We start from the raw sequence: 18,630 nt of genomic DNA, 5'->3' as shown, positions 1-18,630 counted from the left end.
CAAAATCCCATTAGATATTTAGCAGTATGATGACATTGAATACAAGATTTTAAAAAATGGTGAAAAGGCCGTTGGGGTATGGAAGAATATTTAAATATTTAAATTGGCTAAACCAAAACCCAATCCCTACTATTTGTTTTGTCTCATGTTTAAATTTTCTCCATCAATTCCAGAGGGCTGCAAAAACACACCAGTCTCAATATCATATAAAACTCGGTAAGTACTGAAAGAGTCATACCATTTTAGAACTGAAAGGGACCTTAAACTTATTAATCTACCAGTGAGGAACTGGAAGCCTGCTGGTTAAGCTAATTTACCTGGTCACTTTGTCATTATTGTTTGGGGTCTGTTTTGTTATTGTTTTGTGTGCTTCTATGTGTCCTTACAATCAAGAGGTTTGCCATTTAGATCTTCTTCCCAAGCTGACAAGTTTTCTTTCACCAGGGGCAACAGTGATCAAAAAGAAGCATATTTCATGGCCAGTTCACAGTGAAGATTTCACTTTCTCACTTGACCTGTTGCAAATGTATTAGAAAGACCCTGCATAACCAGGACACCTGACTTCTTAAATAGCAGAGGAGTTGAGCAGTGGAGTTCTCTTCTCCCTGGAGAGTGGAGAGAGACGTTTCTGAACTTTACTTTGAGCCTACCAACTGTTACTTCAACTACTGATTTCTCTTGCCTACTTGTTTTACGTTCTCTTTGCTCAGTTTCATTTGCTTTCCAGCTTAGAGAAGATTGGTAGGAGACACATTGCTTACCTTTTGTTGATATTTTTTCCCATTTGGGGGTCTTGTAGCGTGCCCAAGTTCCTAGATTTTTATGAAGAGTAAAAAAGTACTATCCTGAAGAGAGAAAAAGTCACTTTCAAAGTGTCTAACATGGGCTGGATCTGATCTGCTCAGTCCTTAGACTAGAACTGGGGACATAGCCTTTGCAACTGAAGAAGAAATGAAGCTAAGCAGTAAATTTATACAACTACCTTAAGAAGTATTAAAAATAGACATTTATCTTTTTCAAGAAAAATTGGAACTAAAGCAATCTATTAAGGGAAGTCTAGTTATAGTTAGGACCTCTTACTGATTTTTGGGGGGTTGTTATCAAGTATGGGTTACTAACCAAGTTCTAAGGCCAAAACAAACACTGGCACCAGTTACGCAAGACAGAACCCCTGTTCCAACTGTTTTGACTCTATAGAAACCCTGATGTCCAGCAGCCACTCACAGGTGCCCACAGACCTTCTCCACAGCACGATGATTCCAGAAATGATTCTAGTTCCTGAAGTGCCCTAGGAAAGCTACAACAGAGAATAATGGGCTCTTCAACGCTAAGAGATCAGCTTTAGAAAAAGAGGCACACACCAACAAATACTAGGGAACTATGTATAATGGTTCACTGCTTGTGCAAAAACCTCAAAGAGGATGAAGGTCAGACAGGGATAATAGGCCAATTTAATTCTGAAAGCACAAGGTGCAAGAAATTTTAATTATGGTCTGCCACTGAAATCACACAAGATCCAATGGCATCTAGCTGCAACTGCTCATCAAGGCAGACAAGAGGTGTAATTGTAACCGCTGCATAATCACTGTGAGGGCACAGGGAAGGCTGCCTTCAGCTCCCAGCATAAGAGGTATTAAGCGCCTCGGAAAAATCAAATACAGGGAAACATGGAGACTGCACGTAGCCAAACAGGAGCTGGCATCACGAAAGCCAAACCGGTCAGGGTGTCTGTTACGTGTGTGTCGATGGTGAGTGTTCCAAAAATAAAAATCGGTTTGGCCCAAACTGAGGGCATGAACTTATAAAAACTCAAGACCCCTTTTTGCTTTGTCGATACATACACACAAAAAGTAGAGTGACAGGCAAGATCTCTCATCTCTCGGGGATCTTCTCCGGGAAGCTTCTCTCACTCTCCTTTGTTTAAGACAATTAGCTGGATGTTACAGTGATTTTTCAGTACCAGACTCCCTTTAATTTGTTCCCATCAAGCCCAAGTCAGGAAACAAAACGCCACGCACACGACTCGGGGTGCCCAAGCATGTGCAACTCTCTCGTCTTCGCAGCTCGCGCCCCCCGGACCGTTCCCCTGCAGTCCACGTCGCGCGGGCTCTCGCAAAGGGAAGCCGGGAGTGGACTGGCACCACTCTGCAAAGTTTAACAAAGCCGCTAAGTAAGGAAGCTGAACCTTCCACCCGCGCTGGCTGCAAAGTTTGCAGTAAAGTTTGTGCTGAGATGTCCTGAATCTTGGGGGTTGGTGGGGGGGGGGGGAGCGATCGCGAGTGTGTGGAGAAGCGGGAAGGATGGATGGAGATGGAGATGGAGAGCATGGACAGGCAGGGAGAGGAAGTGAGTTTTTCCAAGTGGAAGGTCCGTCCGACGGTCTCCACCATCCGGAAGGTTGTTTCGCTCCGGGGGTCCGGGAGGTGCTTGCCAGGGGAAGTCTCCTAGGACCCGCGCCGTCGCCCGGGGCCTGGGAGCTGTCACCTGAAGGGGGTTGCAGTGCGCGGGGAAGAGGAGAGGGGGGACTCTAGGCGCGGAGGGAGGACCAAGGGCTCCAGACTCTCCGGCTCTTGGGGCTCTAAGAAGTGGGGGAGGGGAGAGTCGAGAAAGGGCAGGAGGCCAAAAGCAACACCTTTCGGATACGCTTTTCCCGTCCGACCTCGCCAACTTCCCGCGGCGCCAGCCAAGGACTTTCTCCCACCGCGCCCCACCCCATCCCGCCTCCCAGTCCACAGCTCTGACCTGTCCGTGACCACGGGGTTTGGGGGAGTCCGCGGGGGAAAAGGGGGATAGAGAAGGCGGGCTGCAGCGAAGAAGGCAAGGGCGCGAAGGTCGGGACCCAAAATACAAACCCGTCCCCACCTAGCCGACACAACCAAATGCATTTACACAGGCAACAACCATAACCCTGTAACAGGGCTCGGGGTTTGCGCCAGGCGCAGTTCCCCGACTCTTCTGTTGTTCCTAATAAAGTCGATTACGTTGCCCTCCGGGAGCTGATTGGAAGGGAACGGAGAGGAAAAGGGGGGAACGCGGGAAAAAGCGGGGGGGGGGGGCGAGCAATCAACTTTGTAACCAAGCGCTTCCTCGCCCGATCCGTCGCCATGCTTAAGATTCCTACCCCCACTCCCCCCTCCCTTTCAAGTGGATACTGAAACTAGGCCAAAACTTTTTCCCCTCCTTTTCTCTTAGCCACTAGACTGGATTGTGCCCCACGGAGCCCCATGGAGCTCTGCTTTCTTAAGCACAATAGCCGGACTAATTAGATCATAGAAGCAAGGCAGTGATACTGTAACAAGTAGCCCAAGAGGCAAAGAGAGAAGGGGCCAGAAGAGAGAGAGAAAAGGGGAAAAGTTTGCAGCTCTCGCACTTACCAATCAAGCCTCCCACCAGAAAGGCGATGATTTGGAACACGAACAGAATCCCACCAACAATGCACAGCTTCTTGGTGCTCATGTTTTCTATAATTGCCCCAGCCATTTTTCCGTCCCCCTTTTTCTTTTCTCCTTAAAATCAATGTTTAGGGTGTGCTTTTTGCTCCCTCCCCTCTTACGCTCCCTCCTCTCTCGCCTTCTCTCCGGGCTCTGCAAAACTTCAGGGGTGCGGGAGCGCGGCGAGAATGGGACTGGGACGGAAGGAGCCCGCACGGATTCCCCCGGCACAGCCGGCTCGGGCTCCCCCAGTGCCCGGAGCTGTGATTGTGGCCGCTCCGCCGCCTGTGGACGCTTAAAGGAGCAGGGAAGCGGATCACATGACGCCGCCTCCCTCCCTTTCTTCCTCCCTCCCTGCCTCTCGCGCTTCCTTCCTCTCTCCCTACCTCCCTCTCTCTTCCTCTCCCTCTTGCCCTCTAGTTCGGGGCCCCGATCTATGGCCGGCGCTGGCGCCCCGTTCCCGGGTCTGGCAGGCAGCCTGCCCCTCCGGGAGCTGGTGTGATTTGGAGGTTGTTGTTGTTAAGTGGGTTCTCCCTACCCCGCCTCTCACATGTTTCCTTTTCTGTTCCTTAAGTGTGAGATTGAAATCACCCGTGGACCGCTTCTTAGACCTTTAACTTACATACTGACTTTAGGAAATGGCCCCCGCCCCCACCCTCACCCCCAACTACTAGAATTCTCTTTAGGAAAGAGGAAGTGAATTTAAAAAGGAACCCAATAGATGCTTAAGTCCAAAGCGCAGAGATGCGAAATAAAGTATCAGCTTGGCTTCCTTCTGCCTGGTCCCAGCCTCGGTCACTGGGCATACATCCAGCTCAATTCACCCACTGCGCGCCTTGAGGAACCCTGCGCTCCAGCCAGATCAGACCGCTGTTCATCACCACAGCATAACCCGCTCCGATGGGTTTCCAGAATCTTGACCCTGGCTATTGCCTGAAAGAGATGTACTGCTTTTCTTATAAAGGGTTCAAAAATCATCTCATTTGAAAAACCTTTCTAATTTTCCACACCATGTCCATGTAATATCTCAGGGAATTGGGACCCTAGAATCCTGTATTCACATTTTTACCTCAGGTTTGTCTCCATCACTAAGCTGTAAACGCTTGGGAGATAGGGACCGAGTTTTACTCATCTTTGTACTCCACTCCCCACCCCACCCCCCATGGTGCCTAACAAAGTTCTAGCTCTAGTAGGCCCTCCATAAACTTTTGTGGAATGAATAAATAAGTGAATGTGAAGGCAAGCTCACAGTTTGCATTTCAAAAGCCTGAAAGAGACTTTATTTGATTTAGATGGTACACATATTAGGTTGCAATGTTTGTTGCCTCTCTGTGAGGATATATTTATATTTATACTTCACTTCCAGGGGAAAAGAAAGGGGGAGAGGGTGCTCTTTATAGATTTCTTGCTCTATCAAGTTAGATGCCTGGGCCTGGTTTTTCCATGTCATAAACTGGCCAGTTGGCCAAAACAACTTACTTCTAATGTTGCCCAATCAACCTTCAGTTTGGTAGCCAACCCGCATCCCCTATCCAAACCCTCTTCATGCTCTAAGACCAAGGGAATATCCCAAGTCCTCCCCATCCTTCTCTACTCTGTTTCCCGAACACTCATTGCTCTTACAGAAGTTGCCCACAAGTTACACTTAATAGAGGTGTTCTTTTCTAGTCTCCAACTAGACTAAACTCTTCTTAACGACAGGTGGCAAATTTTGTGTATAAAAAATTCCATCTCCTTGGCATGTAACAGTTTTTAACAGTTCTGGGATATAGTTGTTATTTATTCCTTTTTTCATTCAACCCTTTATCCAGTAGTAGTTGTGCCCTCTATGTGTTTCAGGTATTCTTATCTAAGCACTAAGGAGATCAAGATGCCAAGACACTTGCTCCTGCCCTGAAGGAGCCCCCAGTCTAGTTGTCATTCACTGAATAGTGATTAATCAGATGGGAGGAAGAGAATGGAGCACTTTTCAGCGACAGAGGTCAGAAGTGCTTAATGGAGATCCAAGCATAGTTAGACCATTGTGGGTAGCTTACATCTTTTTATTTATTTGTTTTTATAATTAGAGAACTTGTAGGTTTACAGAAAAAGCATACATAAAATACAGAGTTTCCATATACCACCCTATTATTAACACCTTGCATATGTGTGGTGCATTTGTTACAATTCACAAAAGAACATTTTTATAATTATATTATTAACCATAGTCCATCGTTTACAATAGGGTCCACTGTTTCTGTTGTACAGTCCTATGGATTTTTTTTTAGATTTTGTATTCTAGTAACACATATACAACCTAATATATTTGGGTTGATGGAAAGGTTTTGGTAATGGATGGTAGTGATGGTAGCACAACATTATGAACATAATTGACAGCACCAAATTATATAGCACAACATTATGAACATAATTGACAGCACAAATTATATACTTGAATGTGGTTAAAAGGGGAATTTTTTTTTTCCTTCTGACTGGTGTAGGTTTGCTAGGGTATAAAACAAACAAACAAACAAACAAACAAGTAAGTATGCCTTTTTCACCTCTGCAGCTAGTTAACTGCACATTCTATGTTCTTATCTCAGCAAGCTGCCGGCTTCCACATATTTGAATAATAATGATGCCTTCAGGTTAGAATTTCTTTTTAAAACCAAGGTATTTTTTAAAGTAAAGTTGATAGGATTCAATATCAAGATTTATTCTCCATTTGATACTACATTTCACTGTTTAAGAAAAAAGAGATGGTGTCCCATGCACTTCAAGTATGAATTGGAAATGCCTTATGCCCACAAGAAATACCTTGTCTAGTTTAATTGATTTATTTTTTTAAGATGAATGAACATCTCAGTTCATTTTTCTATCAACTTCTACAACACACCCCACACTCTTTGCTCTCAAATGCATCTCTTCGGAGTAACTCTAATCATTATGCTACAGTTTCCTCATCTGGAAATGAGAGGCTTGTAATAAATTACTGGTTCCCCACCAAAGTGATTCCCTATTTTGAGAGAGCATTTATTATAAGCAATTTATTTGTTTAGCCATGTTAATTAAAAAGAAACATTTTTAATTGCCAACCAGTGTTCTAACTTGCATGAGATTACCAGTACTGCCAAACTAAGTGGGGGACAAATGCCTATTGAATTCATTATCATGGGCTGCTTTAAAAAATAAATTTACAAATTTTATTTTGTCTTTGTAAATATTAAAGGTATCTGTTGGGCTCCAATTACCAAAGGAGACAAAATAGACTAGTAGAAAAGAACAGAGTAAGGAGGCTGGATCTGGGATCTACTCTTGCTAGGTGTGATCATGCGAAGTTACACGGTTATTTACTTTGAGCTCAGTTTCCTCAACTATAAAAAAATGAGACAGACTTAGTACTTAACTCATAGTGTTCTTGCAAAATATGAATATTATCATCATTATTATTATTATATTTAGGAACTCTTAAGGGAAATCAACAACCTAACATAAAAACTACTAGTACAATGGATCGTTGATAATCCTCAATTCCAAAATTTTATCATGTTATAATTATTTTTCACAGTATATTTTAGTAGAGGTCTGGGTAGGTTAACTCTACTTGACAAGGGTGCTTATAAGGCCCTCATCTAGCATCAAACTCTGAGCAAGACTCAGTGAACTTTAAACTTAGAAAAATTCTGTTCTAACACTGTTCCTTACCACCAAAGAAATGCCTGTTTGGGATCATCAGATGGTTTGCCCCAGAGACCAGGAGGACCCAGGGTACAGTCCAACTCTGCCAACAGAAAACTGGTGATCCCAACTCCATTTCACTAGACTTCAAGTTGGAGATCCTGACTTATCCATAATTTTATTCAAAGTGCATATAGAAGGTCATAGTGATGGTCAATGAATATGTACTGAATAGACAAATGAATAAATATTTGAATAAAGAAGAAGCCAACTGAAGGTAGTTTAACCACCAACTGTGTCCCAGCCCCCAACTCCCATAAAGCATTTACTAACTATATTCTTACCTGGCACATATACATTAGGCTGTATGTTGTCTCCCCAACATGCTTGCAAGCTCCTGAAAAATAAAGCAAGTGTGACTTGGGCCTTTGTCTCCCTCACAGCCCAGAGGAAGGTTCAGTGCCTGCAGGTGAGAAAGCCCCCTTTGGAATCCAAGGGCAGAGTATCATTATTGTCATTGCAGTAAATGTAATGTAGAGGCATAAGAGAATTCAATATACCTCCTTAAACACCTAATTTACTCCCCAGAGGGACCTAACAAGAGTAATAATCTCATTCCTAGGCTTCTCATTCTCTTGAATAGCTTTTATCCATAAATGCATCCCTGTGGCTCCTGGACATTGGTATTTTCTCGTTGTTAGTGCCTGTGAATGTGAGTAGACACTGTGGGTTCACACTCTATTATTCAGTGTCACGTTTCACTCAGTATATATATATATATTTTTTTCTTTTAAAATCACATCTTCTTTTAAAATTTTTGTTCTTGTTGTTTTTTTCTTTTTTTCAAACAGAACCAGCCCTCCCTTCTTTTTCTGTGGGCTCCATTGTCTTATTTTGTGTGGAAATTCAAGACCTTTTTCTGGCACCTTCTTTCACACATTAACCTTGGGTAGGAACCATTCAAAACCCAGGGTTCAGCTGACTGACACCTCAACCTGATCTCCAGATGAAATCGCTTAACAACTGCTCCCCCACACCCCTCCCTTTTTACACATCATCACACACCCTCCAGATTTAGATGTCACCTTTTCTTTTACCTTCCACATACATTTCAGACATCAGATTTATTCAATCCCAGTTTTAAGTCTTTGGGGTTTACAAATAAACTTGGGGAAATAACATACTCTTTTGAGACTGATTTTTCTCATTTCTATAAAAGGGACTGATAGGGCCAAAAAGATACCAACTACACTGCAGTGAGCATTAAACACAATAATGTAAATAATACCTCCTATAGCGTCTGACACAAAGAGGGCTCTCAACATTGCATGCTATATGGGAGGAGTTTTCTGTTTCCAGAGAGCAAAAAAAAAAAAAAAAAAAAAAAAACCCAGAAAAATAAAAACTATAAAACCCCTAATTACAGTCTCCTTTTGCCTCTTTGAACCCAAGCAACCTGAAAAGGCAGGTAAGACACTTTATGGGTTTCTGGAGGCTTCTGGTAGAAGGCAGCCTACGGCTAAGTAGGCAGCCAGCCCCCTGTAGTTTCCTAGGGTTGAGAGACAGCTAAGCAGAGAGCTAGGATTCCTCCAGACTGTAAGCCTCTGAGAGCTCATGTTCTGGACTTTTGGAGCAGAGATGGGGGAAGGGGCTTTTGTCCTTGTTGGCTTCCATTGCAGAAGCTCAGTGGGGGCCTGTCCACATAACTGCTTTCCCTCCCCATCATTCCCCTGAACTTCCTCACGCTCATCAGTAGCTCTCCATCCCCTCCTCCCCAGGGAGAGTGTCAGTGCAGTGCGAAGACACCTCAACATGCTCAGACATTCCTGCCCTGGATGGTGGTGCTGTGATAAGTATAGAACATCCCACACCATGGCGCTCAAATGTTTTTGAATGAACCAGTCCCTGTCTGTCCAGGGGGTTCTGAAACGATGTCCCCCCCACCCCCTGCACAGATGACCAGTACCAGGAAGAGGAGCTCAGAACTAATCTCAGCCTTACCCTAGGTAGATGAGAACAGGCCCTGAATCAGCCAAAGCCCAGTCCTTACCCCTTCAGTACCACTGAAGATTAGCTCAAAATCATCTCTAAGTAGCTCAGCAAAATGGACAACCTCCAATAAAAGCAGTTGAGCGTGTCTGTATACAATGGGAAAGTAAAATTTGTATGAGGATAAAACACATGAAAGTCAAGGACTCTAATATTTCTACTTTGTATTAATCAAAGGACACCAGGATGTCTGAGAGTGAGGGGAGGTAATGCCCCAAACCTCAGTTACAGCGCCAGCGAATAACCCCCAATAATAATGCAATAATTATAACGACAATAAGCGCTTATACTTATTGCTTCTGATGTGCTGAGCTCTGTGCTAAATGCTTCACATATGTTTCCCCATTAATTCATACAGCAATCCTATGAGGTAGATACCACAGTGTTTTATTATTTCAAAAAGAGGAAAGCAGATTCAGAGAGGTTAAGGGATACGCCCTTGATCACGCAGCTAGTTAATTGGAGAGTTGAGTTTCTAAAGCAGTTGCATCACATCCTGCCATTCATTCATTCATCCAATTAGCAAATAATTCTTAATCACCTAGGAGGAGCCAGGAACCAACAGGGACAATCCAGACACTGGGGCCGAGCAGTGAGCCCACAAAGTCCCTACCCTCCGGGAGCCTACTTTAGAGACTTTGCTCTTATCTCCACTGTCTGCCTTGCTCTTTTTGAATTCACTTAAGTCCTCAGGGCTGTGGGAGTGAGTAGAAATCAAGTCCTGGGTGTGCAGAGGCCCCTCACTCCTGCTTCCCCCAAGAGCACTCAGGAGACATTCGTTCAGAAGCCCTTTCCTGCCATTTTCTGAAATAGGCATTGTTTTAGTAATTTTCAGCTTCCCTTTTGTTCACACATTCAGCTCTGTTCTTTCCCTCAGCACCTCACTCCCACGCAGATCAAACTTCCTCCAATTAGGCTTTACATCTTTGCAATTCTTTCTTTGCTAGTATTTGCTGCTCAGGGCTTTTCCAGGTTGGAGATCAATTTTCAAGTCAAATGACTCATAAGAGTAATTGTTAAGCATAATTCCAGAATGTTTTGAGGACATTCTTGAAGTCTACACTTTCGCAAAAGGCAGTTCACAAAATTAATTTTGGCTTAGCTAGTTTGCAAATTGATTACTAAAATGTTTTTGTTTGGTTTTCTGTTTTATCATGATATGAAACCCAATAAAGACTCTTCGCCAAAGGGTTCAGGTTGCTTAATAAATACAAATGTAAAAATTTGTAAGGGCAAAAATTTCCCAATTTCTGATATGTCTTATCTTTCTGAGAAATCTGATACCTGAAGCCTGAGTCAATTCGATGATGCTTTCTTTCATTTGTTTCAGAAATATTTATTATCTGTTTACCATATGCCTGGTATCATACAAGTGTTGGGATACAAATGTGAAAAGGCCCTCCTTGAAGTCTTTGAAATTTGACACTGTTAACATGCCTCCTTTTGGAGAAATCCCTCCCCACTTCCTTGGCTTCAGTAACTTTACTTTCTCCTTCTTCTACTTCTCTAAGGTCTCATCTTTTCTCTTCCACTGGCTCTATTTTCTCTGCCAATCCTTGAATGTTAGTACTCCTTGAGAGTTAGTACACCTGATCTCCTTCACCTCATCTCTTCTTATAGGGTCAAGGGCATATCTGTATCTTCTTATCTGAACTTTAGACTCATAGAGCCCATTACTTTTTGGACCTCTCTGCCAGGCTAAACCATGTGCACCTCCAAATCAACCAAATGTCTTCTCCCTCCTCCCTTCCCTATCTCAATTAACGCTCCAAACTCTCCATCCAGTGATGCAAGTCACACATCTCAAGGCCATCCCTGATTCCTCACCCACACATCCAATCAGTTATCCAGACCAGGTTCTTACTCACAATGAGCCAGCCTCACCTCTCCACCCTCCCCTCCTCTTTGCAAGTCCTGACTTTCATGATTTCTCCAACTTGGGCTATTGAAGACTTCCCTATCAAGCCTTCAACCTCTGGTTTCTTACTAGAGATAATCCAGTGTGCAGACAGCTTTCAAAGTGTGACCATTGAAGAACAAGACATGATTTCCTCATTTCCCAAATATTTTAGTTTGCCTGAGCTGCTATCACAAACATCACACAATGGGTTTGGCTTAACAAAAAGAAATTGTTTGGCTCATGGGTTCAAGAAGCTAGAAGTTCAAAATCAAGGCATCAGTGGGGCCATGCTTTCTCTCCAAAGACTGTGGCATTCTGGTGCTGGCTTGCCAGCAATCCTTGGAGTTTCTTGGCTTTACCGTCACATGCAATGTCCTTTCCTTTCTCATCAGGGTTCCTGCTGACTTCCTGCTTCTGACTCTTTAAAAGGTCTCCTGTAATCCAGATTGGACAACTCTTTAACTAAAAATAACACCTTCGAGGAGGTTCTATTTACAGTGAGTTTATACCCACAGGCATGCAGATTAAGATTAAGACCATGTATAAATTGGGGTACATAATTCAATCTACCACACTGAATCTGACCCTTCAGTGTTTCCACATTGCCTACAGAATAAAGCCTACCTTTAAAACCCATATCTAGCAAAATCTTACTGAGTTTTCTAAGATCTAGATACTTTGGACTAACTTTTGTGCCTGGACACTCCAAGGTAATAATTCACAGTCTAGATCAGGTCTTTCTCCTTATAATATAATCATTGGGATGGACTAGTTGAATCCTAAGGTGGTGACACCAAGCTATGGTTTCATGAAATTCGTCCTCTTGCATTGCTTATTTCCAAGTACTGACTTTCCAGAGACCCACGATGGAAACCTAGAAATAATCCTAGACTCTTTGTTTATTTATGCAGTCAACAGACACTGAGCATATTATATGCCAGGCTTCATAAACAATCCATTTAGTAAAAACACCAAACACTTATCTCATCCTTACCATGTGGCAGGCACTGTTCTAAATTTATATATGAATATATACAACATTTAGAACTAAAATAAAATAATAATAAGATGTACCTCAAATGGTTGTTGTGAGAATTAAATGTTTGGAGTGTACTCATATCTATCACTTAGAACATTTTAATCACATTATTTCACTACAACCGTTTGAGATATGTATTGCTATTGTTATTATTATTATATTTTAGATACTGAGAAAATTTATGCTTAACTTGCCCAAGTTATACAGTTAACATACACTGGAGCTGGAATTTGAACCCAAGCAGCAGAGCACTAAAATCCATGCAACTAACTATTACCCTCTTCTGCTTTTTGATTCCAATAATAGTAACGGTAACAGCTCTTAAGATTTGTAGTGAACCAAGCACTGTTCTCAAAACATTACATGTATTCCTTCATTTAATCCTCACAACACTCTCTATGAGGTAGGCACTATTTTTCTCCTTGATTATCTATGCAAATGGATTTTGTTTAAAGAAAAACAAATAAATATTCAAACTGATAACAAAAAATTTGGAAGTGAATACTCACTTCAAACGAGTTATGTTTTTACTCCTCTATGAGTTTGTTTCAGTATTCTTTGGAATTGTGGATTCTTCAGATCATTTAACACAAACTTTTGGGCATATTTCCAGGTTGAGAGTGAAGGTCATCTATCTTTGTTCATTCAACCATACACCCAGTCAACAAACATTTATTTGGCATCTACTATATGTCTGACACTAGATAAATCAGAATGTTCCTGCTCTTAAGAAAGTAAAAGTCTGGAAAAGGAAAAGGACATTAAAACCAATGAACACAATAAAGTGTGACAAAGAACTGCAGATAGCTTAAGAGAATGGACTCTAGAGCCAGGCAGACTTTGTTCACAGCATGGGTTTGCCATTTATTTTCTGTGTGACATTAGGAAATTCGTTTAAATTATTTACGCTTCAATATTCTCACTGTACCTACCTTGTAAGATGGCTGTCAGGATTGCAAATGCTAATGTGTATAAAGGACTTAGATCAATTCCTGGAACATGGTAATACTAAATAAGGGGCAGCCATGGTTATTGTTACTATTATTGTTGGTAGTAGTAGTTATCATCGTCGTTATCATTTCACCCACTGTGTAAGAGTACACTGGCATTTCGGAGCAGGAACAAAGGAAAGAATGGCTTATTTTTATATTGGAGAAGGAGTTCAGATAAGTCTTTAGAGAAAAAAGATAACTCTAGGTGAGTTTTAAAAGATGAGTAGGTGTTCTCTATGTAGACAAGAAAGAAATCTATAGACAGGCAAGGTTAAAATCAGAGAACAGTATCTCCTTCTGAGAATGCACAAGGCTGAAGTGTTGGTAAAACATGTCTTTGTCTCTCCAGAGCGTATTGCTTTGGGGACCCACAGCTAAGTAAGATAGGAACATAACAAGGGTGGAGAAATGAGGTTCTCATTATGATTACAGATCCTTGAAAGCTATCATTTAAAACCATGTTTATTATTGGACTGGAATAATAACACCTTCTCCTGTATTTGTATAACACCATTTCTGTACAATTTTAAGATGCTATCTCAGTAATCTTCACAACCTTAGAGGTCTGACCAATTATAATTATCCCTATTTTCCATAAGGGAGAGCAGATACAAGGATGAAAAGGCAGAAATCCAGAGTTGTTTAAAAAAACTTACTGGTGGAGCTAGAAATGGGACCCTAGTTTGTAGCCCACTGGTATCCAAATAACAAGATCATAGTATTTACACACTCTCCCCATATCTCTCTCCTTATCTTTGGAAAAATAGAGTAAAATGCTGTAGCTAAAGAAGCTAGGGTCAGGTTAAAAGACAATCAGAAATAGTGGTGGACCAGAAAGAAAGTGTTGGATAGACTATGAGACAGATTGCAATGAGGAGTAGGCTGGACAAGTTGAGGATAATTTGGACAATTTGCTAGAAGAAAATTCATATTTATTTATTTATTCAAATTTTTATTGATGTATAACTTACATACAGTCAAGTGTACAAATCATAGGTGTACACTTTGATGAAGCTTTACATATGAATGCATGTACATGAAATAGAACCACCCTGATCAAGATACAGACTATTTCCCACATTCCAAAAGACTCCTTTGTGCTCCCTCCCAGTCAATTACTCCTCCAGGGTTTCCTGTTTTTGCACCCCATAAAATGTTTTTGTACTCTTTTGACTGGTGATTTTTGCCCAGTTTATTTCTGTGAGATTCATCCATGTTATTGCAAGTATCAGTGTTTTATTTCATTTTATTATATAACTATATCACAATTTATTTATTCATATGATATTTGAGTTGCTTCTAGTTTGGGGCTAATATGAATAAAACTGCTCTAAACATTCTTGTATCTGTTCTTTGGTGGATATAGGAATCATGCTTTCTGTTGGATATATAAGCAAAATTAGAACTACTGGTCTATAGATGAAGGTATATTTAATGTTAATAGATGCTGTAGAACAGTTTTTCTAAATAGGTAAGCTAATTTACACTCACATTAGCAATGTAAGTTCCATGCCTTCATCAACAGTTGGCATTATCAGTCTTTTTAATTTTAACATTTCTGGTGGGGTTGTATGAGTATCTCAGCATTTTTACTTATATTTTCAAGATGAATAGTGATGTTAACTTTTTGGTCATTTGGATTTACTCTTTTGTGAAAGGTCTGTTCAATTCTTTTTCCACATTTAAACTGATGACTGTCTTTTCCTTATTGATTTGTAGATGTTCTTTGTATATTCTGAATACCTATCTCTCTGTTTTTAAACTTCATTTATCAAAAAATCTCAAATAAAAGAAAACAAAGGAATAAGAAAAACAAATATCCTAAAATAACTACATTGCTTCCAATATGTTCCTACCATATCCCAAGAAAATTAATGAACCATAGTCATTCCTGAGCATAAAATCCTACCTCTTTTCAGGATTTGTACTGCAAATATCATCTCTTGTCTGAAGCTTGATTGTTTTACTTACACATATAGATTTATGATTTAGATCAAATTAATTTTTCTATAAGGCTATTCAATTGACCCAGAACCATTTCTTTTCCCAACGAAATGCCTATGTAGTAAATCAGGCAAACATATTTGTGTGGATCTTTTCCAGGACTCTCTATTGTGTTCCATTAGTCTATTTATCTCAACTTATGGTAACACCACACTTCTTTATTATTTTACTTTATTTTATCATATTATTTTATAATATGAATTTATTTTTATTGATTTATAGTGATACTTAATATACTATAAGTTCTTCAGATTTTTTTCTTCTTCCAAATTGACTTGGCTATGGTGGGTTTTCTGAATTGCATATAAATTTGAGAATCATCTTGCCAACTTCCACAAAAGAACTTGCTGTTTGACTAGGATTGCATTGAAACTATAGATCAATTTGATAAAAATTGACATCTTAATATATTGAGTTTTCCAACAAGCATAGGTTTCTTCTGTTTATTTAGGTCCACTTTAATTTCTCTCAGCTGTATTTTAACATTTTTGCTGTAAAGGTCTTGCACTTCTTTTATTAGATTTTAAAATTCATATATTTTTATAGTTTGTGGATGCTTTTGATTTTCTACATAAACAATCATGTCATATGTGAATAATGATTATATTGCATTTTTGTTTCCAAACTTTATAGCTTTTGTTTTCTTGTCTTATTTTATTGACTAATTCCTCCAGTACAATATAGAATAGAAAAGTCACCACTATTATTTGATATTTGTTTTGAAAATTCTAGTCAGCACAATCAGACAAGAGAACAAAATGAGGAGGAAGTAAGCTTAGAATTATTTGTAATTGATTTAATTATAAATCTAAAAATATACAAACAATTAAAATAAAAATTATTGCAAGCAATAAGAATATTCATTAAAATCACTAATCACAAATTTAATGTAAAAGTAAATTACCTTAAAGAAATGATAATCTGTTAGAAAGTAAAAGAGAAAGAAATCTCTTAAGCATTATTACTACAAAAAGTTGAAATTTTAGGAATGAATTTAACAAGAGAACTATGAGAATTTAAAATTCCACCAAGCTGCCTTAAAGAAGAGTTAAAAAAAAAATGAAAAGGCATCCTCTATTAAAAAGACATCAGTTATCCATGAGTTGATCTAAAAACGTAAAGGGATTCCTATCAAAAATATGAATGTTTTCCTTAGAAACTTGAATAAATGATCCTAAAATTTATTTGGGAAAATAAATATATAAAAAAATTCTTAAAAAAAAAAAAAAAAGAGTTTTGAGGGCTTTTGGTCACATCAGATAAGTTATTTAAAACTCTTTTCCTTTATCTCAGATTAGACTAACATCAATGAGGCAGATTAGAGAATCCATAAATAATCCCAAATAGTAATCAGAATTTTAATATATGTTAAAAGTCTTATAATTAATAAATGAGGAAAATATGGATTGTTGGATGAATTATCATGGTAAGACTGGCTGAACATCTGAAGAACATAAAGCTGGTTTTCCCTCTTTTCTTTCATTACTAAAATAAATTCCAGATGGATCAGTGACTTAAACATAAAAAAAAAAACCGTAAAGTAGTTAAGAGAAAACATGGAATAATACTACTTCAAAAATAATTTTGGCATGAGGAAAGTCTTTCTAAACATTTTTCAAAGTTTTCAAGCCATACAAGAAAGGTTACTATTTGTTTTTATCAGTTTAAAAATGCCATACAGTAAAAAAAGACCAAAAAGAAAGACAAAAAAATATTGAGAAAAGTACTTGCAATACATATGACAAAGCATCCTTAAAATATAAAAAGTTCTCACAAATAGGTAAGTAAAAGATGAATAACCCAATAGAAAGAATAGACAAGGGAGTTCACAAAAAATTATTAGTGGACAATTAACACATGAAAAGATACTGAAACATACTAACATGTTAAAGTATGCAAATTAAAACAAGAATAAAGTGTCAATTTTTATCTACACCAATGAAAAAATTAAGAGGTAGGTAAATCCAAGGCAAAGGGAAATAGGCATTTCTATTTATCATTGATAGTACAAATTATTATGGACCTTTTGTAGGAAATTTATCAACATATATCCAAATTACTAATGAGCACATATTTTGACCTCCATCTTGAAATTTATCTTACCATATACCTGCAAAAGTATTAAAAAACATGTACAGGAATTCCACATTTCTTTGTAGCATTGCTTTAACAGTAAAAGTGAAATCTTTTCAGTGAGTGTAAATGGAAGAGATTGTTACTAGTGGTAACCTCCAGAGAGTGGGGGATTACAAAGTAGGAAGGATAAAAGGCAAGAAAATTTTACATATAATCTCATATTTTTTTATTGTAAGCCTGCATTACTACTGAAATAAAGTAAACTAGGTAATTTTAAAAAGTAATGAAGAATTTGCATCAACTATTAAAGTTCCAGAAAAATTGCCCAGAAATCTCCTTTAAGACCATAAAAAGTTCTTATTGTTTTATTTCTTTCATTTATCTTTATGATTACCTTTAAAAATAAATGCAATTAATTTTCACTCTTTGGTTTTGTCCAAATGCTAGTAATTCAGCAGTATTGTTTTCTATTTTTTCCTTTTAGAAGCCTTTGGGTTTATTTCATCTTTTTCCAAAACTTGAGAAATTATGGTTTTGTGCATTCAAGAATTCGCTGGGGTATTTAGAAAAATCCCATGGGTTACAGTTGAGTTCTGCATTTTTCCAGAAGATATCAACCAATCTACTCTAACATGAAACAAGTCATAACCATACCATTGTAATAACCCTCTTTTTAATTACAATCTAGGCCAGAAGGGTTCAGGATAAATATATAGTAGGCAGCACTGTTATTGGGCAATGTTCCACTTTAAACACAGTTTCACAGCTCAACGTCGAGAAACATGATTCTCAGACAACTAAAGGAACAGAAAAATGGTAGAGTCACTAATTATCCATTGGCCTTAGATGTTGGTATAGCTCTAATGCCAACAATTTTATTCTTTATTTTAATAGAATATTTTTGAAGTCAAAGTAACTACCTCGCTATGGTCAAAAACATGGTGGCATGAATTATTTAATGAACGGAGAATCTGATGGTTAATTAACACACTTGCAAATCATGAAGACATTCTTTAGACCGTGAGATTACAGAGAAGGAATAGATGAGATACACTAACTCAATGGCAAAGAAATCCCTACCGATTATCATCCTTGAGTGTTCAAGCAATTCGCTTGCACCCAGTTTACAGACTTCACTGACATTATAATTCAGTTGAACAAACATTTCTCTTGAGAGCCTACTCTGGGTTTGGGGCTTTTGTTAGGTCCAGAGAGGGCAATAAAAGAAGTATATGAAATTTGAAACAGTCACATCATTCGTGGAGAGCATTAGGATCATGGAGTAGCAGTAGCTTTTGTCTGCCGTGGGCTGGGTTAAGCCATTCTTACTGCAGCACTTGGCCTCAGGAGTAGAATAATAGAGTAAGGGGACCAGGAAGGAAATGCTGCATGGGCTTGCCAGAAACTTTACAAACTATTACCTTAGAGGCCCATGTTTGGGATGCATTCATTACTTATGTGTAGCTTATTTGGTCATTTGTT

At 39.1% G+C, this 18,630-nt stretch overlaps 1 protein-coding gene across 2 annotated transcripts in view; it reads right to left on the bottom strand.

Annotated features, from left to right (window-relative positions):
* Positions 1-3,758, bottom strand: part of WLS (Wnt ligand secretion mediator) — a 124,285-nt gene extending 120,527 nt beyond the window's left edge. The window contains exon 1 of one of the 2 annotated variants that reach the window (XM_037826945.1): positions 3,375-3,758. In XM_037826945.1, the coding sequence (XP_037682873.1) occupies positions 3,375-3,480 (106 nt within the window). In that variant the 5' untranslated portion in view covers positions 3,481-3,758. The remainder of the gene's footprint in view (positions 1-3,374) is intronic. The other variant, XM_037826944.1, reaches the window with a different exon arrangement.
* Positions 3,759-18,630: the final 14,872 nt, after the last annotated feature.

Source organism: Choloepus didactylus, chromosome 2 (assembly GCF_015220235.1).
Source record: "Choloepus didactylus isolate mChoDid1 chromosome 2, mChoDid1.pri, whole genome shotgun sequence".
Lineage (NCBI taxonomy): Eukaryota > Metazoa > Chordata > Mammalia > Pilosa > Megalonychidae > Choloepus > Choloepus didactylus.
Note: the sequence above shows the minus strand (reverse complement) of the source record. Positions and strands in the feature narration are given on the sequence as shown.